This window comes from Pituophis catenifer, unplaced genomic scaffold, assembly GCF_029215685.1.
Source record: "Pituophis catenifer annectens isolate HBS135680 unplaced genomic scaffold, rPitCat1.0.hap2 SCAF_5, whole genome shotgun sequence".
NCBI lineage: Eukaryota > Metazoa > Chordata > Lepidosauria > Squamata > Colubridae > Pituophis > Pituophis catenifer.
This window is the reverse complement of record NW_027256885.1, coordinates 98,136,867-98,158,753: the sequence shown is the minus strand read 5'-3', so window position 1 is coordinate 98,158,753 and position 21,887 is coordinate 98,136,867. Positions and strand designations below refer to the sequence as shown.

The 21,887-nt window shown below is 44.1% G+C and overlaps 1 protein-coding gene across 1 annotated transcript in view; it reads right to left on the bottom strand.

The window, feature by feature from the left end:
* Positions 1–1,535: 1,535 nt before the first annotated feature.
* LOC139317374 (transcription factor Sp4-like) overlaps positions 1,536–21,887 on the bottom strand; it is a 96,196-nt gene continuing 75,844 nt past the window's right edge. The window contains exons 4-6 of the mRNA XM_070944403.1: positions 8,192–8,423; positions 7,837–8,036; positions 1,536–1,868 (exon numbers count right to left, since the gene is read on the bottom strand). Coding sequence (XP_070800504.1) covers positions 1,621–1,868; positions 7,837–8,036; positions 8,192–8,423 — 680 coding nt within the window. The 3' untranslated portion in view covers positions 1,536–1,620. The remainder of the gene's footprint in view (positions 1,869–7,836; positions 8,037–8,191; positions 8,424–21,887) is intronic.

Genomic DNA, 21,887 nt, shown 5'->3' with positions numbered 1-21,887 from the left:
GGGTCCTCAAACTTTTTAAACAGGGGGCCAATTCACGGTCCCTCAAACTGTTGGGGGCCCGGATTGGCTGGGTGGGTGTGGCTAGGTGGTCATGTGACTAGGTGGGCGTGGCCAGTTTGACAGTCCATTGAACAATGCACACAAATTAAACTTGGATTTGTTTTGCTCCTGGGGGTGTTTTATTTGCTTTTGTTTGCATGTTGCTCTTTTGGTTGGCTTTTCTTTTTACTAGATCATTTTTTCAGTTGTTTAGGAGTCTAGTGGTCCACTTCAGGAAACTCAGTTTTGCTGCAATTCTTCTCAGCCCCAAGAAGCTTGAGAAATCTCTCTCTGTCTCTCTCTATCTCTTTGTCTCTCTCTCTTTCTCTCTCTCCCTCTCTCTCTTTCTTTCATTCTTTCTTTCTCTCTCTCTCTCTCCCCCTCTCTTTCGTTCTCTTTCCCTCTCTCTTCCCTTCTCTCCCTCCCTCCCTCTCTCTTTCTGTCTCTGTCTCTCTATCTATCTATCTTGTGGAGGTGGCGAAGGTGAAAAATGGGCCGTTTCTGCCTGGTTTTTTGCCTCTTCTAACCCCCCCCCCACCTCCACAAGCATTCTGCAGGCTAAAACCAGGCAAAGGTGGCTCGTTTTTTGGCCAAAAACGGGCCATTTTTGCCTGGTTTTTTGCCTCTTCTAACCCCCCCCCCCCCACCTCCACAAGCCTTCTGCAGGCTAAAATTGTTGAGCTTACCTTTTGGTTCCAGCCCGCAGGTCTCCCGAAGGCAAGTCCTGCGCTCTGCTGAAGGGTGGGCGGGGCAACCTCGTGGTGCTCCGCGGGCTGGATTAATTGCTTCAGTGGGCCGCATGCAGCCTGCGGGCCATAGTTTGAGGACCCATGCTTTAGAGTTATACTTTTAGTTGCTCTTTTTTTTTTTGGCTAGTGTGTCAAATTCTAAAGAATTCAGTACATTTATCACAATGTTTGCTATTAAAAATGTTATTAGTGGTGCATAAATGCTACGATTCATAACACTGTACTTCCCCTTATCTCCAAATGTTGAATAAAATTTAAATATTTAAATTACTGGTTTCAAAATAGAGATTAATGACTGTTTAAGAATAGATCCTGTGTCTTGAATTAGGATGAATTAAGATATAAGATTTGTAACACATATTATATTTAATTTTTACATAGAAATTAGAATTTGATGTTAATACAGTATATTTCTAAAATTCAGTATTTGCGCTGTAGATCTCTTACCTCTCCTAGAAAGAGAATAAACTGTGTTTGCTAATTGTCTTTATACACACTACTACAATGTAGTGGACAAAATTATCTGGGATGTTCCTCAGATCAATTTCACATGTGGCCATCTGATTTTTAACAAATGAATAAAGATGGCCAAATTTAATACATATGTCTCACAAAGTAAAGAAACAAAAGGTTTTCATCTTCACTAGAATACTTTACATTGTCTTATTGTACAAAGTACACTTCCTGTGCTAGTTCTCCACCTTGGAATACTTACAGAAATAAAGACTGAATACATGATTTCCTGCTCTGTAATACACTTTTACCAGCCCACTTCTTATCTTGAAAAGTATGTAAACATAAGTGCAGTTCTAGGCATCTATGTAACATTACTTCAGAATTCCTCCATGTTTGCTGAAACATTTGGGGTTGCTGGATTTGTATCTTGAGAAATGGCTGCTACTGTGACAATCCTTGGAGATCCAAGAACCTCAGTAACTGAAGGGTCCAATTCACCTGAGGTAACAATAGCAAGGGCTGTTCCTCCACTTTTCTTGTTCTGATGTGTTTTGACATGCTTGGAGAGATGATCACTTCGCATAAATCTTTTAGAACACTCTGGACATTCAAATCTTTTCTCACCTGTCAAGAAATGTTAACATCATGGGCAATTATCTATATATAATCTATAGTACAGTGCCATGACTTTAACAATTTTTCTTGTATTTCTATTTTGCCTTCCTAAATTATAGCAATTCTGAAGCTTTAATTAATTTCTTACTTTGAATCTTTAAGTAAACCTTCACTTTAAAAGCCCAATGGGGGGAAGAGGTATCTATTAAAACCAAGAGCTGGTTAAAGAGCTAACTAGATTTTCTGAGGGGAGGGAAGGAAAAGTGCTGGGAAAAAGAGAGGATGTGTGGACTGCTGGAATATGGGGCTAAAGGCAGTGGTGGGATTCAGCCACTGAATCCCATTGATAAATGGAAATGTAAATTTGGAACTTGGATTTAATTTGGATTGGATTACAAACTGATTGGTTGTATATAAAGGTGAAAGAAGAACTGGAAAACTGGCTTTTTCTCTTTTTTGACTCGGCAAAAACGGATGTGGATTACAAATAAAATGGCGATTTTTTAACTAGCTGAGTGGAACGGTGGATTATAGAGAGACATCTGTAGGAAAAGAAGAACATGGAGTTGTTTGTTTTGAGAAAACCTTTGAAGAAGCGAGGGGAAAAAAAAATAAAACCTTGAACTTTTAAAATGATAACTGGCGAGAACTAAAGATGATATGTTTTGCCTACAAGAGGATAGACTTTGATGATTAAAAAAGAAAGACCTTAATGTGACTTAAAACTGGAATATCAACCCAGAAAGAAAAAAATGGACCAGGAACTTAACGAACTGATAAAGACGATGTGTTTAGAAATAAAGGAAATGATTATTAATTTGCATGGAAAATCGAAATCTGAGGAGGCAAAGACAGAGCTAGAATGCACTGAAGATGAAAAGGAAACAACTGATGAGAAACAAGAAAGAGAGATGGATAACGAAGAAGACAAAGACAAAGAGATTGACTATGGAAAATTAAACAATTGTAATATTAAGTATGGACAAAAAGAAAAGAAACAAAGAAGAAAAAGAGGGTGGAATGGGAAAAATATAAAAAAATTAAATGATTACACTGGGATTATTTGAGAATAATAGGAAATAAAGGACAAAATAAAAGATTTTATGATTTTAAAATACAAAATAAGTATACTGGGATTAACAATAAAAAGACACAAAAAAGGAAAGACAAAGGAGAAACAATGAGAAATACAGGGCAGAATAGGAGAGTGCAGAATTCTAAAATACAAAAGGAGGGAAGAAGAAGGGGAAACAAAAGGCAAAGAAGGAAAAGAGGGTGGAGAAGAAAAAATATTAAAAACATAAATGATTACACTGGGATTTAAAGTGGAAATATAAGAAAGAGGGAAAAGGGATGGAAAACAATGGGAAATAAAGGGCAAAGATTTCATGATTTTAAAAAACAAAATAAGTACATTGGGATTAACAATGAAAAGATATGAAGGAAAGGAAAAGCAGAAACAATGGGAAATATAGGGCAGAAAAGGAGAAAGACAGAACAAAATGAAAATATATTCAGAACTGTAAAACTTAATAGATGAGTTTAATGTCAGAGAAAGAAAGATAAAACAGCGATACTAATTAAGTGATTTTAAAATAAGGGGAGTATAGAGCTGTATGAAATAAAGGGAATAAGACTTATACTCTATATTTTAAGTTTTAAATATGCTCTACTGAAAACTGGAGAAACTGCAATAAATGTCATATGCTTAATAATATTGGAGTTCTATAGAATGATAGATTTTAATAATATGAATAAACTGGTTGGGGGAATGCAACAATTGGAATATTTCAAACTATATATCTGAAACATAATCAAAAAGAGAAAAGAAGGCAAATTAAGAATATTTTAAGAACTAATTGGGTTGGGTAAAATGAGAAATTATTAAGATGCGCTTTATAAATATATATTTGAATAAGTGGAAATATATTAAGATATTTTGAGAAATATATTCAATAATTGAAACGGAATGTAAAACTGAATGAAATTGAAATGATAAAAATGATTTAAAGGTTATACTTGCAAGAAGTAAAGCAGAAAAAATACATTGGTAAAAGTAAAAAAGACAAAGGATTAGAAGATTGTTTGAGTAAAAGATTTGAAGGAAAAAAGGGAACAAGATGAAATATACTGTTAATAATTAAAAGGACAAGGGATCGGGGCTGCCTGGACTCCACAGTGGAAAATATTAAATTGAAAATGAATACAGCAATAGAGAGAGATGAAGGAGGAGAAGAGAGGTGGAAGGGAGGAAGAAGGAGAGAGAGGGACAGAAGAGTAGGGAGGAAGGAAGGGAAGGGAAATTAGAGTAGGAGAGAAGGTAAGACGGGGGAAGAGAGGAGGAGGAGAAGGGGAAGGGAAGGGGAAGTAGAGAAGAGGAGGATGGGGAAAGAAAGTAGGAAGGGAAGAGGGAGAGGGTAGGTTTGAGGAGAAAGATTGCTGTACAATAAAAAAGATGAAGTGGAAGAAAGGCAACGCTGAACAAATAAATATAAATATATTAAGATAAAGAATGAACTGTTTAAGAATAAAAGAGAATAAATATGAATAATACAGTAAAGTTAGAATTTAGGGACAAATGAAGATGGTGTTTATGTATGCAAGTATAGAAATATTGAGATATGTTTTTTTAAAAAAGGGGGGGAAGACGATTTTGGCAAAAATTGTAATTGAGTAAAATGTATTTGAATTTGATTAATTGTATAAGATAAGAAACGGCCAACACTCTGTTCAAAAAAAAAAAAAAAGATGTGGGTGAATGTGGGAGAGGAGAAAAAATCAATAAAACTTTTTTATAAAATAAGGGGAAAAAAACCTTAAATGAAAGCCACTGAGTGTCTCTTTTTGGAGTGAAATGATTTTAAAATATAGGCACCACAACTAACAGAGCCAAAGGTTGTATTTTTTATTGTTGTTCAGATAACATCTTTAGGAGATACAGGAATTTTTTGGTACAATCCTGAAGGCCTCTAACAATAATTGCAATAGTGGCGCAGATGTATACAGGAGCAGACAATTCAAGGGGATCCTGGCTCATTTATAGTCTTCAAGCTTAATGCTACAATTCCAAACCATTAATAATCAGTAGCCAGTGTAATTCTTTTAATAATATAATACTGTATGATAGCACAGGGCTCCCCAACCCCCAGTTCACAGACCAGTACTGGTCTGCAGCCTGTTAGAAACTAGGCTGCACAAGCGAAGCTTCATCTGTGCATGCACATTAAATCATCATCCCCCACCCACCCCGGTCCATGGAAAAATTGTTTTCCCCCAAACCGGTCCCTGGTACAAAAAAGGTTGGGGGATGCTGTAATAGCAGCTTTGTATGCTGTATAGTAACCCTCTTGTCGCATTGTTCACTAGCAGTGCATAAGCGTAGCACTCAATTAGTAAATTATAATTACACAGACATGACATTATCAATGCAACCACAACTGCAATACCATTAAAAGTCATAAAATATACCATCAGAGCTACTTGGGCCTCCAGTAAAATGTTTATTCTATGAGCATCTCCAACACCATTCCCGTTTCTCTAGAGAAAGATCAATATCCAGAATAGGGAATTATCTATATCCTAGATCAGGAATTGCCAGGCCACAGAAGCTCTCTGTTACCAGTATCTCTGTTACCAGAGCCGTGATGGTGCAATGGTTAGAATGCAGTATTGCAGGCTAATTCTGCTGACTGCCAGCAGTTCGGCGTTCAAGTCTCACCAGCTCAAGGTTGACTCAGCCTTCCATCCCTTCCAAGGTCCTGGATGAGGACCCAGATTGTTGTGGGCAATATGCTGACTCTGTAAACCGCTTAGAGAGGGCTGTAAAGCACTGTGAAGCGGTATATAAGTCTAAGTGCTATTGCTATTGATGCTAATTAGATTTCATTGAGCTTGTCAGTGTCCTGATTCAGTTACGTCTTACAAACTGAACTGTATTTGAGAAACATGCTGATGACATTATTCTCCAAATTGCCTAAAAGAAATAATCTGAGCAGCATCAGAAATAAGATGGCACCATGTGATTTTCTGTGTAATACAACTGATAGGGTCCAAAAACATTTACTCTTGAGTGACCAACCATGCAAATAGGGGTGCAACCATCATATATTGGTATCTTTTTCCTCATTCACAAGGATGACCAGTCAACAGTGCTAAAAAGCAACTATAATTATTGCTAAAAGCTACTATCCCTTAGGAGAGGATATCCATCATAGTGGTGGTGTAGTGGTTAGAATGCAGTATTGCAGACTAATTCTGCTGACTGCTGATTGCCAGCAATTCGGAAGTTCGATTCTCACTCAGACTTCCATCCTTCCAAGGTTGGTAAAATGAGGACCCAGATTGTTGGGGGCAACATACTGACTCTGTAAACCACTTAGAGAGGGCTGTAAAATACTGTGAAGCGGTATATAAGTCTAAGTGTTATTGCTATAGTGAGAAAGTCCCAACATAAGATCTTGACTCTAACTGAAGTAGTGTTGTGGCCCGCTGGTGGCCAGCAGAGCTGGCAGCAGAGTCGGACAGTGAGGAGGTTGGGGAGGAACTTGGGCCAGTCCTGGGGGCTGGGGAAAGCTTGGACGAGGGCTCTGCATCAGAGGCAGAGAGGGAGTTAGACAGCAGTGAGGCAGAGGAACAGCTGGAGCCCATTCCCAGTGTGCGCATGCACAGAGCTGCCAGAAGACAAGAACAATTAAGAAAGCAGGGTAGACTCGGGAGTAAGGCCACACCTTGGAGATGATTGGCCCCTCCTATAGGACATAAAAAAGAAGCAAACGGGATGTGGGCTTTTGCAGGAAGCAATTAGTTCATCTCGTTTCAAGACTGGAAAGTTCTGTTCGTGACTCTAATAGACTCGGTGCCAAGTTTGACCTTGCTGTGCATTTGGAAATTGGTTCTCTGGCAGCGTTCCAAGTGAGATAAGGTGGGGGTTGATAAACATTCATCTGAAAGACTGTTTGCCAAAGCCTTGTTGACTGTGAATGAATGGAATTCACAGTTGTGTTAATAAAAGAGGTTTTACTGGGATTAAGACTTTGCTTCATGCTTTCTAAGGAAGCCTAGGTCAGAACAAGTGGATTCTAAAATACTGGTTTTCTCCAAGAGTATTTCAGCTGGTCCACCACTACTTTTTTGAGTATCTTCTCAAGCATATACATGCAACAACTAAAAAATCATGATTCAATATGACCTTTTAATGGTTAAGATGTGCATTCATTCAGTTAGCTTCCGATTTATATCTTGTGGATCTAGTCAAAGAGTACTCTTCATACAATGTTTCCTTGTTATCTTAAGAAATGAATTTGAAATTATGTCTTAAAACAGGGGTCTCCAACTCCTGGGCTGAGGCCTATTTGGAATTGGGTCATGCAAGTGGCTGGCCAGAGTGCGTGTGCACTCTGGCCAGCCTCTGTTTCCCTTTTCCCCCCAGCCAGGCTGCCAAGCTGCAAAGGTTGGGGACTGCCGTCTTAAAAATCAACATGGAAAGGAACACTAATGCCTAAAAAGATAAAATCCTTTAAATTGCTCACTTACTACTCAGAGTAAGTTATACTGTACAATTATCAGCTAATTCTAAATTTTTCAAGTACAAACTGAAAACAGATTCACCAAGTAACATACAAGGGATTGATTCCCCAAAATACTCACATTATCTCAGGGATAGAGAACTGAGAAATTATGATTATTCAGAAAATGCAAAAACAAACACAGACATATATTTTGATGCTGGACTTATTTATTTTCCACATTCTGAACTGCCCATCTCCCTCAAAGATGTGTATTCCAATTATTTTAAAACAGTAATAGAGCTTTCATTTACAATAATCTAGAGAACCAAGCTAAATAAGGTCTCTGAAGGATTAATCCCTAAGTTCCTACTGAAGGGAACATTTTTAAATTTTACATACTTTTACAAGTCAGAACACTAAAATGTAAATGAAGTTTATTTTTTACACACTTATCCAAACTGTTCTCTTACCTGTATGGGTTCGCCTATGTCTCTGCAATTCATCACTCCTTGTAAATCTTTTCCCACAGAAGATCCAATTGCATACAAATGGCCTTTCTCCTGTATGCCAGCGAAGATGTGCCCGGAGATGAGATGTTTTCCCATATACTTTTCCACAGCCTTCAATATGGCAGATATGTTGCTTCTTTTTTCCTGGTTCATTGCTGCCTCTATCAAATACAAACTACTATTAGTTAAAATCAGAACAATTTCAAATAAGGACCATTGTTAATAAAAACATCATTAAAGATATAACAAATATGTAAGCAAAATAAATACTTTGGCCCCAAGAAACCTGATATTTAATAGTAATTATGGCAATTACCTTCCATCTCCTTCTCTACAATTAGGGCAGGTACAAGCAACTCTTCTTAATCTTTTACCAGGCTGCACTTCTTGATCAGATGCTTGCTGAGCTTGTTGCAACTGCATTTGAGTTATCTGATCAGGACTAACTGCACCCATTGCTGTATTAGCTATTCCTCCAACCGCTACAGTTATAGGAGCTATTGTTGCTTGCTGTACTTTCACTCCTCCATCCTGTCCTTGTTGTTGACCTGGAAAATCAGAAAAATCTCAATTTCTACATCTTAACACAGTAACATATTTTTGCATCCTGTTTACTACATGACAGATGGACAAAGACACAGTTGACTATTTCTTTTATATACCATCGCAATCTGATTATTGGCAGTTTACAATAGTAAAACAATACTAAAACTAAGGCAACAATAGAGATGGTGTGCACTCATCATCCCAAAATGGTCTCTCAGAAAGCTATGTTTTTACTAGATTCCAGAAGAATGTCACAAAAAAAAAAAAGGGAGGGGGCTGCAAGAAAAAAAAAGTAAGTTGATTCATTTAATCTCTCAGTAACAAGAAATGGTTAACATTCTGTTCAGCAGGCATGTTACCACAGTGAGTTGATCCATATAGAAGAGTCAATTCTATACATATACAAAAGCAAGCCATATAAATACCATATTTTTCGGACTATAAGACGCACCAGTGTATAAGACGCACCAAGATTTTGAAGAGGTAAGTAAGAAAAAAAAAAGTTTTTGCCCTCCCTGCCCCCCCAGGAGCACTCTGCAGGCCTCCCAAACCCTCTGCGTGCCCCGTTTTTTGCCAAAATGGGCCCGTTTTTCACCCATTTTTGCAAAAAATGGGGCACACAGAGGGTTTGGGAGGCCTGCAGAGTGCTCCTTGGGGCTGGAGGAGGGCAAAAACACCACCGTTTTTGCTCTCCACAGCCCCCAGGAGCACTCTGCAGGCCTCCCAAACCCTCTGCGCACCGTTTTTGCAAAAAACGGGCCCATTTTTCACAAAAATGGGACAAGCAGGGCGGGTCTTCGGGAGGCCAAAAATGGCTGTATTCGGTGTATAAGACGCACCAACATTTCCACCCTCTTTTAAGAGGGAAAAAAGTGTGTCTTATACTCCGAGAAATACGGTAAATACTTCTTGTATGCGTACTTTAAAGGGAGGGGTGCTAGTCCTTCCAATTTTATTAAACCCAAAGTTCTTTACATTAAATATGAAGTTATTAACCACCCAAACATACACTATGCTAACTATAAATATATAGTAACTGTGCAGGGACAAAATTCAGGAATTCATCATCTGGGGTGGCATATTACTATCTTGGTTGCAGTAATTTCCACACTGCCAAACTTTTCTGACTTGATTATTCAAACTAATGTAGAAACTCAAGTCAAAATACTGAATAGGGTTGACATGTATTTTCTGAATTTACTGTCAAACTGATTTAAGGTATCAAATTGATTCAACAATTTTATTTAAATTGCTAATTTGCAAAACCGAATTCCTATAAAACCAAAACCTCTCACTCTTTGTGTGGGATTTTTTCCCATTGAGTAAATTCTGAAAAGGTCAAACAACTTTCATTGTCTCCTAAAATAGGCACAGCAGAGCAAGATGTATCAATATACAGACAAATCATCTTCAAAAAAACCTCCATGTTTATACTGCGAATACTACAAGAATGGCAAGGATTCTCAGCCATTATTTTCCACCTTGAATACAAGGTATGTATGTTATGTTTTAGCAAAATGTAAAAGTTACATACTACAGCAAGTTTAGTATCATATCAAAATAGAAAAGGCTGCTTGTAAACAACTAATAGTTCTCAGGCACAATTCATATTTCTGGTTCTGGCCAATAAAGCCTTAAATAGCTTTAAACCAAGCCAACTCAACTCCAGTATGAGAAAATGCAGTTCTTGCCCTCAAAACTATATAGTATTTTCGGACTTCTGCCAGAACCATGGTGACCTGCCGGTAGCATTCCCCCTCTGGTCTGCTGCCGATTCTCTATGGATTTATACTTAAAAGTTGTTTTCCAAGTCAGAAGAAACTTCCCTGGTAAAGGGGAAGCTCTGGAAATTAACCCTTTTGTTCTCCCGGATGGCTGGATGCTCTTGGAGAGCTTCTTGAAGAAGTAATTGGGTGAGCCTCTGGCTGGGGGCGGGGCAACCAATAGCATGTTCGCCAAGGAAGAACCAGCCATTTAAAACAGACAATAAAGTCTGCCACTGTCTCTTAGAACACTAGTTTTCTGCACATTTACTGTCAACGTTCTGACTGATGAACCCAACCAAAAGCAAGTATGGCTGAGACGATCCAATCTCTTAATGCAAAACTTTAATGAGTACATCATATTGGGAAAAACTATTTCCCGCGCAAACATAGTTAAATTTCAAGTTCTCCCTCCCCCCTATTAGGCTAGGTCACATTGTCTAATGGATACTTCTAGTTGTCAGCGTTCTGAGTAACGCATCCACTAAAAGCAGAACTCTGAGGCAGGTAGATTCCCCAAATGTTTATTGGATACATCATATCGGCACAGCTAATGAAAACCAACTCTAAAAGTTCCTGCAGTTTTCCCTCTAATTAAAAGAGCAGATATTTCCCTCCCCAGATGTTACCAGTAACATTGTCCAATGAAAGTAGCTGGCAGGCTGCTCGGTCACTCCTCTCCTCCTTCAACTGCACCTGTTGGGATGATCTTGGTTCCCACAAGAAAACTTTTTGCTTTGACTATTTAGTCAGACTATCTATTCCCCCTCCCTTCCCCCTCTCAGAGTTTGTGGCAACTATAAGGCAGCACAGGATGGCTTCACCCAGGTTTGCTTCAGAGTTGACACTAGTATTGTTGTTAGAAAGTCTTTTTCGGCTCTGGTAAACACCTGCCGAAACATCCTTGGTCCTTAGTTCCCATGGCTGGCATCTTGATGTCTGGAGCTTAGTTCTATGTTCCTCTTTCCCCCTCCCCCCCAATAGTTTGTTCACAAGCTGAGAAGCAATAATAGTTGCAACAGCAAAAACACCATTTGAAGCTCGACATTTACCTTTTCTTTAAAAGAGGCTCCATTTGGCTGCAGCCTGCTTTTCCTTTTTGTTGAAATATCATCATTTCTGAAGCTTTGTGACTATAAGATGGTGAGGAGGGGAGGCGTTGTTGTAACAGCCAAAATAAGGAAGCCGGAAATCATTGTGGAAACTATTTTAAATTTTTAAATAGATAAAAACAAAAGTTTAAATTTTATTTAAACTTTTTAGATGATTTTACCATCACCTTTAACTGACTGAACTTCTTTGCTGAACTTTTTTATTTCTTAAATATAAATGGTGTTTTGATTCCACTGTGAGGAGGGGGAGAAACAGTTCCTATTTTACTTGTATCTCATTGGTCCAGCTGTTGGCTAAACAGAGGCACATACTTTTAAGCTTTCTCTGTAGCTTATATTGCAGTGGTGTTGTTTGACCACACGAAGGAGCAAAAAGACTGTAGTAGTATTATAAACACTTCAGTAGCAATATTTTATTCTGGAATTTTATTCTGCAAGAAATGGCTACATGCAAGAGAACCAAGAGGACAGAAGCAGAATCTTTACGACCTTTTTTGGATGAATATACAGCTAAAACACATGAATTCAGGCAATGGGAACAAAGCTTGAATCAAAACTTTCCTGGAGCCTGGGGAGGGTGAAAACGGCCTCCCCTGCCCCTCTGAAGACCTTCTGGAGGCTGAAAACGGCCTGTTTCCGGACTTGAAGTAGGCTCGTTTTTCGCCCTCCCCAGGCTACGGAGGCTTTACTGGAGCCTGTGGAGGGCGAAAATGGCCTCGCCCGGCCCTCCGGAGGCTGGAAACGGCTCATTTCCAGACTACCGGTAGGCCTGGTAGGCCCGTTTTTCGCCTTCCCAGAGCCTCCACACGAGCCCTGTACTTACTTGGCATCCAAAACAGGCCCCGTGGAGACTTCTGGGAGGGGAGGGGCAGCGTGGGCAGGGGCAGCCGAAAATCAGCTGGCCAGTGCATGCATGCGCGCTGGAGCTGACCTAGCGCAACGGCTCACGTGCCCGCAGGTATGACTCCCTGTGCCACCTGTGGCACGCATGCCATAGGTTCGCCATCACAGATATAGAGTAATCTCCAGATTTGCTACTATGAGAAAACTACCAAGGGATGTCTTGGTCCATTTTGTAAGAACAACAAGCATGTTTTGGATTGCCACTTCAAATCTAAACTAAGAATGGAAAAAGTTGATATAATTGTTTTGAAGGAAATTCCTGTTAGAATTTTGACAAGCAGGAAAGCTTATTCCTTCCTTTTTTGAAGAAGAGAACAATTCCCTTCCACTGGGACAAACTTGAAGGAGTGATACTCTCAAAAAGTTGACATTGAAGAAGATGTGGCTGAGATGTCAGTACAGGAATTTGTTATTTTATCCAGAGATGGAGATTAAGTCTATTACATGAAATATTAATGGGGCAAATGCCCCATCTAAGCGTAACAAAAATTTCATTACCTGAGGAAACTTAATGTTGATATAACTTGTTTTCAAGACACACATATTAATAATCAAGATAAGAAATACTTAATAAATAAAAGTCTGGGGGGGAATTTATATCTGCTGGTTTTAAAAAGATTAATAGAGTCATTCTAGATATAAACCTCCAATTTAAACCTAAATTACTTGTATTAGATGATTATGGTAGATTTGTAGTGGTGGAAATTGAACTTAATGGAATAAAATCAATAGTAGTTGGACTTTATGTGGCAAATGATGATAAAAGTATTTTTTTTAAATATCTTATGGATCAATTACTAACCTTTTTGTATGAAAATTGGCTTATGTTAGGGGATTGGAATGGAGTGAATTCCCCAATTTTGGATAGAACATCTACTAAAGGGATTAAACCCTCCCAGGGTAAATTACCAAAAAATTACCATTTTTTTGAGATGGACAATCTAGCATTAATAGATTTGCAGAGGCAAAGAAACGGCTCTGCTAGAGAATATACTTTTTTTCAGAATGACATAAATCCTTTTCAAGGATTGACATGATATGGACTTCTAAAAATCTTTCAAATAAAATTCTAAAAGTTGACATTTTACCTAAATCTTTTTCTGATCATAATCCAGTTCTCCTGGTATTTAGAAAAAAATGCTTGAGTTATAGATGGAGACTAAATGAATCTATCCTACAAAAGGAGATGATTGTAAAGGACTGTAAAAACAAACGAAATAAATGTTTTGATAGTAATCTAGGTAAAGGGACAAATTTAATGACTGTCTGGGATGCTAGTAAATCAGTTATGAGGGGTTATCTTATACAATATAATTGCCTAGAGAAGAAAAAATCTCAGGAAAAGTTGCAAAAGATATTAGATGAAATCAAAGAAATTGAACTGCAAAAGACACCTACGGATTCTAACATTTTACAAATTAAATTATTACATCAACAATTGTCTGCTAACAGTACAAAAAATAGAAACAAAATTGAACTACGGTATGTGAAGCAAAGGCACTTTGAGTTTGCAAATAAACCAGGAAGATGGCTGGCATATAAACTAAGAAAGTAAAGGGAAAAGAGAATGATTGAGAAAATTTGTGAAGGTACTGTAATAATGTAATCTTATTAAAAAGTCATTTCATAACTTTTACTCCAATTTTTATAAAAAAAACAGGAGCTAGATATGTCTAAAATAGATGGATATTTATTAAGACGTTTACCTAAACTTTCACAAACTAAGAGACAATTTATGAATGACCCAGTAACTACCTTTGAAATATCAGAAGCTATTAAAAAATGAATCAGGTAAACCTCCAGGTCCAGATGGTCTTACAAGCCAATATAAATGCTTTGAGGACGAACTTCTTCAGCCATTAAAGGATATAATGAATGACATATTACAGGGGGGAAAGACATCTCAAACTTGGAAAGAAGCTAATATTGTGTTATTACCGAAGGTCAAGATGTCACAAGGATAAAGAAGGAAGGAAGACTCAGCCTTCCATCCTTTCTAAGGTAGGTAAATTGAGGACCCAGTTGTGGGGGCAATAAGCTGACTTTGTATAAATATACAAAAGGATGAAGGCTATTGCTTAGCACATTGTAAGCCGCCTTGAGTCTCCGGAGAAGGGCGGCATATAAATAAATAAATAAATAAAAAATTATAGACCAATCTCATTACTAAACAATGACTATATACTCTTTCCAGCAATTTTGGCAGAAAAATTAAAGAAGGTTTTACAGGCATATTCATGAAGATCAATCTGGCTTTCTGCCAAAAAGACAGTTAAGGGATAATGTGAGGACTGTTTTGAACATTATTGAATATTTACAATATCACAATGAGAAACTGTCAGTGTATATGAATTTATGCACATTGCAAGAGCTGCATGGGTATTGTATACATGCATCATGTTTTATATTATTGTATATAAATAAGTTTCTTCTATATAATGAATCCTGCTGAATTATTTGCTTGTGTGCTGGCTAGATCATTACAAACTCTGTCAGAAACAGGCAAGTTTAATATTCTTGGATGCAGAGAAGGCCTTTGACAATTTGAATTAGGCTTTTATATTTAAGGTTTTGGAAGACATGGACTTTGGGGAGAATTTTATCCAGGGGATTAAAGCAGTTTATACATTACAGCAAGCAAAGATTATTATTAATGGGGACTTAATCAACTCCTGTGAAATTCAAAAGGGTATGAGACAAGGATGCCCCCTATCTCCCTTATTGTTTATACTGTTGTTGGAAGTTTTGAATAGAGAATATCGGGCAAGATGAGAAAATAACAGGTATGAATATTAAAAAGGAAGTTTGTAAATTGAGGGCATTTGCTGATGACTTGGTTATAGTTTTGCAAGACCCAAAACATAATATAGAATATTTGATGAGAAAAATAAATGAATTTTGGGTTTTAGCAGGTTTTAAAATAAATAAACAGAAAACAACAATGCTTATTAAGAATATGACCTGTCAGGATGTTGACACATTGACTAAAAAGTCTGGCTTTTAAGGTTGAGAAAAAGATGAAATACCTGGGGGTTACACTGGTAAATACAAATGCAAAACTGTTTCAAAATAACTATGTGCCTCTTTGGGATGATATCAAAAAGGACTTATTTGAGATGGGATAAACTGCAATTACCATTAATGGGTAGAATTTCTGTAATTAAGATGAATGTTTTAACAAAGATGCTGTTTCTCTTTCAGATGTTATTTATTATTTTTATTTATTTTATTTATTAGATTTCTATACCGCCCTACTCCCGAAGGACTCAGGGCGGTGCACAGCCAAACAATAAAAACACATACAATACAAAATTTAAAAAATAGAATAAAATCAAATTAAATAATTTTGGCCCCGACAAATTTAAAACCCCAAACTTTTAAAACCAATTTAAAATTGAATATATAAATACTAAAAGATATTTAAAATTTTAAAAATCTTTTATAAAAGAGGGGGAAAATTAGGCCAGGCCGGCCTGGTGAAATAGTAAGGTCTTTAAGGCGCGGCGGAAGGTGCGCAGATCCGGGATCCTCCGTATCTCTGGGGGGAGCTCGTTCCAGATAGTAGGTGCCCCCACAGAGAAGGCTCTCCCCCTGGGGGCCGCCAGTCAGCATTGTTTGGCTGACGGCACCCGGAGGAGCCCCTCTCTATGGGAGCGTACCGGCCGGTGGGAGGCTATTGGTGGTAGTAGGCGGTCCCGCAAGTACCCGGGTCCTAAGCCATGGAGCGCTTTAAAGGTGGTAACCAAAACCTTGAAGTGCACCCGGAAGACCACCGGGAGCCAGTGCAGCTCGCGCAGGAGAGGTGTTACATGGGAACGCCATGTCGCTCCCATTACCACCCGCGCGGCCGCACTCTGCGCCAGTTGGAGCCTCCGGGTGCTCCTCAAGGGGAGCCCCATGTAGAGAGCGTTGCAATAGTCCAGGCGGGAGGTGACAAGGGCATGAGTGACCGTGCGTAAAGAGTCCCGATCCAGAAAGGGACGCAACTGGCGAATCAGGCGAACTTGATGAAAAATCCTCCCGGTCACGGCCGTCAAGTGCTCTTCTAAAGACAGCCGTGAATCCAGGAGGACGCCCAAGTTGCGAGCCCTCTCCGTGGGGGCCAATGATTCGCCCCCAATAGTCAGTGATGGCGTCAACTGACTATATCGGGACGTCGGAAACCACAGCCACTCAGTCTTGGATGGGTTGAGCCTGAGCCTGTTCCTCCCCATCCAGATCCGTACAGCCTCCAGGCACCGGGACATCACTTCAAGGGCATCGTTGGGGTGATCCGGGGTGGAGATGTACAGCTGAGTGTCGTCAGCGTACTGATGGTACTCCACCCCGAAACCACGGATGATCTCGCCCAGCGGCTTCACATAAATGTTGAACAGGAGAGGCGAGAGGACCGACCCTTGCGGCACCCCACATATGAGGGGCCTCGGATGTTACCAATACTTGCAACTGATACTCCATTTAAACAATGGCAGATGGATATCTCCAAGTGTATATAGCTGATCTGTCCCCGTCCCCACACACACACACACAGCCAGTCGAGGGTTAAGGAAACACTTTGGAATGCACCCAGTTCTTATCTCCAACTTGGCAGCGATAGACACACCGTCTGCCAAGTTACTTTATTTTCACAAATAGACAGATAAGATACGAACGTTCAAGAAAGTCCAAACAGAAATAATATTCCTCCCAGCAGTTCCGGACGAGGCTTTAGTGACTCCAAGGTTTTGCTTTGTTCGTCACAAAAGATCCTTGACCACCACTCTCTATTATATAGTCTCTGGGGTGTGGTCTCTGGGGTGTGGTCCAGTGACTCAGTTCTAATCCCTAGCACGCCTCCCAAGCTGCTGCAAACGTTTATCACGCCTTCGGAGGCGTGCGTCCAGGAATGATGTGTCATTATCACTTTGACTCGAATCAGCTGTCTCCTCTCCCTCGGCCGGCACTTGAGACAATGCCAGAGGGGAGGGGCCTGGAGAGGGAGGCCTGGCTGACTCCTCTTCCTCATGCTCGGAGCTTTCTTCCTCCGATGGGACAGGCTCAGAGGGCGGGGCCACAACACTATCCCCCACCGCAGGGCCCTTCCCCCGGGTCTGACGGTCGGGATGGGGTCGGGACGGGAACTGTTCGTGGAAAGCCCGCACCAGGTCAGGGGCCTGAACGGCAGACGCGTCCACCCAGGTGAAATCCTCGGGCCCGTACCCCTTCCAGGCGATGAGGTATTGGAAGCGCCCCTTCAGCCAACGGGAGTCCCGGATACTGTCCACCTCGTACGTCGAGGCGTCGTCCTCGTCGGCTGCGGCTGGGGGGGCAGGCGTCGGCGGGCGGCGGAGATGGCTCGCGGGGGCCTCAGGGACCAGGAGGGACCGATGAAAAACAGGGTGGAGCCGCATGGAGCGGGGTAGAGTCAACCGGTAGGCCACCGGATTGATGACCGCCTCGATAGGGAAGGGACCGATAAAGCGTTGGGCCAGTTTCCGTACCGGCCGGTCCGTGGGGAGGTGTTTCGTGGACAACCACACCCGATCTCCTACTTCCAGCGGTGGCGTCGCCCGGCGGGCGCGATCGGCGAACCGTTTATAATCCTCTTTCGCCCGGATCAGCTGCCGCCGCACCAGTTGCTGCACCGCCTGCAGCTCTGAGAGGAAGTCCCGGGTCTCGGGAACAGGGGAGTCCATGATGGTCAACGGGAAAAGCCGTGGATGGTATCCGACGTTGGCATGGAACGGGGTCATCTGGGTGGAGGTGTGTTGGGAGTTATTAAAGGCGAACTCCGCCAGGGGAAGGTACTCGGCCCAGTTGTCCTGCTGCTGGTTGACAAAACAGCGGAGGTACTGCTCCAGTATGCCGATGACCTTCTCCGTGCCCCCGTCAGTCTCCGGATGGTGCGACGACGACAGGCACACCTGCACCTCCAGCGCGGCCATCAGGCTTTTCCAGAAGCGGGCCGTGAACTGGGCCCCGCGGTCCGAAACCACCCGGTCCGGCAGGCCGTGGAGGCGGAAGATATGTTGCAGGAACAGGCGAGCCGTGGTGCGGGCCGAGGGCAGGCCGCGGCACGGGATGAAATGTGCCATCTTTGTGAGCGCATCCACCACCACGAGGACGGTCGTGTACGTAGCGGACAGGGGCAGGTCTGTCAGGAAGTCCATGGAGATGGCTCCCCACGGTCTCTCCGGTGTCGGCAGTGGCTGGAGGAGTCCAGGAGGGGGGCCGGACGCGGCTTTGGCCTGTCGGCACGTCACACAGGACGTCACGTAGGCGTGCACGTCGTGCCGTACCCGAGGCCACCAAAAAGTCCGTGTCACCAGGTTCAAAGTCTTAAAGAAGCCGAAGTGCCCCGCCGCGGGGTTGTCATGACACTGGTTCATGACGAGGGCTCGGAGCGGACTCGTGGGCACGTACAGCCGACCCCGATGTCTGAGCAAGCCCTCCTCCACAGTCCATGGGGACGCGGGGCCGACGTCCGCTCTCCGCTGCTGCGACCAGTCGTCCCGTCGCTGCGCTTCCAGCACCTGAGCCCGCAGGTCCACCGGTTCCTGGACCGCGGCCAAGGAGTCCGCTGGCAGCACCGTCCGGGGGGGAAGGGAGTCCTTGGGGCAAAAGTATTCCGGCTTACGGGATAGCGCGTCCGCCCTCTGGTTGAGGTTGCTCGGAATGTAGGTGACGTGGAAGTTGAACCGGGCGAAAAACAACGACCACCGGATCTGCCGCTGGTTCAACTTCCGTGCCGTGGTGAGGTGCTCCAGGTTCCGATGGTCCGTCCGCACCTCCACCTGGTGTCGGGCCCCCTCGAGGTGATGTCGCCAAGCCTCGAACGCGGCCTTGATGGCCAGCAACTCCTTTTCCCAGATGGTGTAGTTGCGCTCGGAAGGGTTGAGTTTCCGGGAGTAGTATGCGCAGGGAAAAAGAGTGCCGCCATCCACCGGAGCCTGTAGCAGCACCGCCCCAATCGCCACGTTGGACGCGTCTGTCTCCACCACGAACGGACGGTGTGGATTGGGGTGCCTCAGGACTGGCTCCGTGAGGAAGGCCTGCTTGAGGACCTTGAAGGCCTGCTGCTGCGGGGGCCCCCACTGGAACGGGACCTTCTTCCGAAGGAGCTGGGTCAACGGCAAGGTCAGGGTGGCGAAGCCCGGGATGAAGGTCCGATAGTAGTTGGCGAATCCCAACAGACGCTGGACATCCTTCACCCGACGCGGGGGTTCCCAACTGCGCAAGGCCTCCACCTTGTGCGGGTCCATCGCGATGCCCTCGGGGGTGATGATGTGCCCAAGGAACTCTATGGAAGTCTGGAAGAAGTAGCATTTCTCCAACTTCGCATAGAGCTGGTGCTCCCGCAGGCGCTGCAGGACCTGGCGGACATGCTGGAGGTGACTTTCCGGGGTCCGGGAATAGATCAAAATGTCATCCAAGTAGATCACCACGAACCGATCCAGCATGTCCCGGAACACATCGTTCATCAAGTGCTGGAAGACCGCGGGGGCGTTGGTCAACCCGAACGGCATGACGGTATACTCGAAGTGTCCGTACCGCGTGCCAAACGCCGTCTTCCACTCGTCCCCCTCTCTCACGCGCACCAGGTTGTAAGCCCCTCGGAGATCGAGCTTAGTGAAGATCGAGGCCTCCCGCAACCTCTCCATCAGCTCCGGGATCAGCGGCAGGGGGTAGCGATTTCGCACTGTGATGGCATTCAAGCGCCGGTAGTCGCAACACAGGCGCAAGTCCCCCGTCTTCTTTTTAACGAAGAGGACCGGGGCCGAGAGCGGGGAGGTCGAAGGCCGGATGAACCCATGGGCCAGGTTCTTTTCCAGGAAGTCCCACAAGGCGGCCAGCTCGGGCTCCGACATGGAGTACAGGCGTCCCGAAGGCAGGGGCGCGTTGGGCATTAGGTCCACCGCACAGTCGTAGGGTCGGTGCGGGGGCAAGCGGTCCGCCTCCTTCTCGCTGAACACGTCGGCGAAGGGCGTCAGCTCCGGAGGCAAGGAGACGTTTGGGGCAGAGACGTCCTGGCCGGCGCAGGTGTGGCGAAGGTGGTCGACACACTGCAGGCTCGGGAACGAGATGGCGTTTCTCGACCACGCCACCTGAGGGTCGTGCGCCCGAAGCCAGGCCATCCCCAGGACCAAGGGAAAGTGCAGATCCGCCGTTACGTAAAACTGGATCGCCTCCTCGTGGTTTCCAATGGCGAGGCGCAAGGGCTGGGTAGCGGTTTTGATGGGCCCCGCCACGAGTTCCCGCCCATCTATAGTTTCAACCCTCAACGGAGGGTCCACTGGAACCAAGGGGACTTTGTAATGGGCCACAAAGGCCTGGTCCATAAAGTTCGTGGTGGCCCCCGAGTCCACCAGCGCGTGCGTTTGGAGCCCCTCCGACCGGTTAGCCAACAACACCCGGGTGTTCAAAATCAGGTGCCGAGGGGGCTCACAGTCCACAGCCGCCGACTCCGGCGGGGCATGGTCATGTGCCTGACCCAGAGTTTCCCCTAGGCCAGGCCTGGCCCGTTTCCCGGCAGGTCACGCCGAGACTCCGGAACAGGCCTGAGCGGTCCACTCCGCTTCCGGGGACACGAGGCGGCAAAATGTCCCGCCTCGCCGCAATAGAGGCACAACCCCCCTTGACGTCTCCGCATCCGCTCCTGGGCCGTCAGTTGAGGTCTGGCTGCTCCGAGCTCCATAGGCTCCTCAGCCGTCGCCACAAAACGCTGTGCGGTTCGGAGCGCTGTCGGTGCGAAACGCGGGGGTGCCGACGCTGTCAATGGTTCCGGAAGAGCCCGACGGGGCCGTCGCCGTTGCAAGCGGGCGTCGATACGCAGGCATTGGGTCACCAGCGCGTCGAGGGTCGGTGGCGCCTCCACACGAACCAGCTCGTCCTGCATCTCATCGGAAAGGCCGTCCTGGAAGGCGTCCATCAGCGCCACCTCATTCCAAGCCGAATCCTGGCCTAGCAGTCGGAACTCTGCAATATAGTCCTGCAGGGGGCGCTTGCCTTGGCGGAGGTCCTTGATGCGCCTCGCTGCCGTCTGCACCCGGAGGGGGTCCTCAAACATGGTGCGCAGGTGTTGTAAAAAGCCCTGAAAGTCCAGGAGCAAGGGGCTATCTTGCAACAACAGGGGTGTGGCCCATCGGGCGGCAGTGCCCGAGAGGGAGCTGATAACAAATGCCACCCGAGCCCGGTCATCCGGAAAATCCTCCGGCCTCATTGCCATAAACAGTTGGCATTGTCCCAAGAAGGCCGGAAACATCTCCTGCTGCCCAGAAAACCTATCTGGCACGTTCACTGGGCATCTCAGGCGGGGAGGGGGAGGAGGTGGAGCTGCAGGAGCATTTCCCAAAGCAAGTTGGGCAGTTAGCTGTGCTACTTGCTGTTGCAGAAGCTGATTGGCCTGCAGTATCTGCTGTAACTGCTGCTGCAGCTGTTGGTCCATCGTGGGTTAACGATGGAGTATGGGGTGACGAACAAGATGATCTGTCCCCGTCCCCCCACACACACACACAGCCAGTCGAGGGTTAAGGAAACACTTTGGAATGCACCCAGTTCTTATCTCCAACTTGGCAGCGATAGACACACCGTCTGCCAAGTTACTTTATTTTCACAAATAGACAGATAAGATACGAACGTTCAAGAAAGTCCAAACAGAAATAATATTCCTCCCAGCAGTTCCGGACGAGGCTTTAGTGACTCCAAGGTT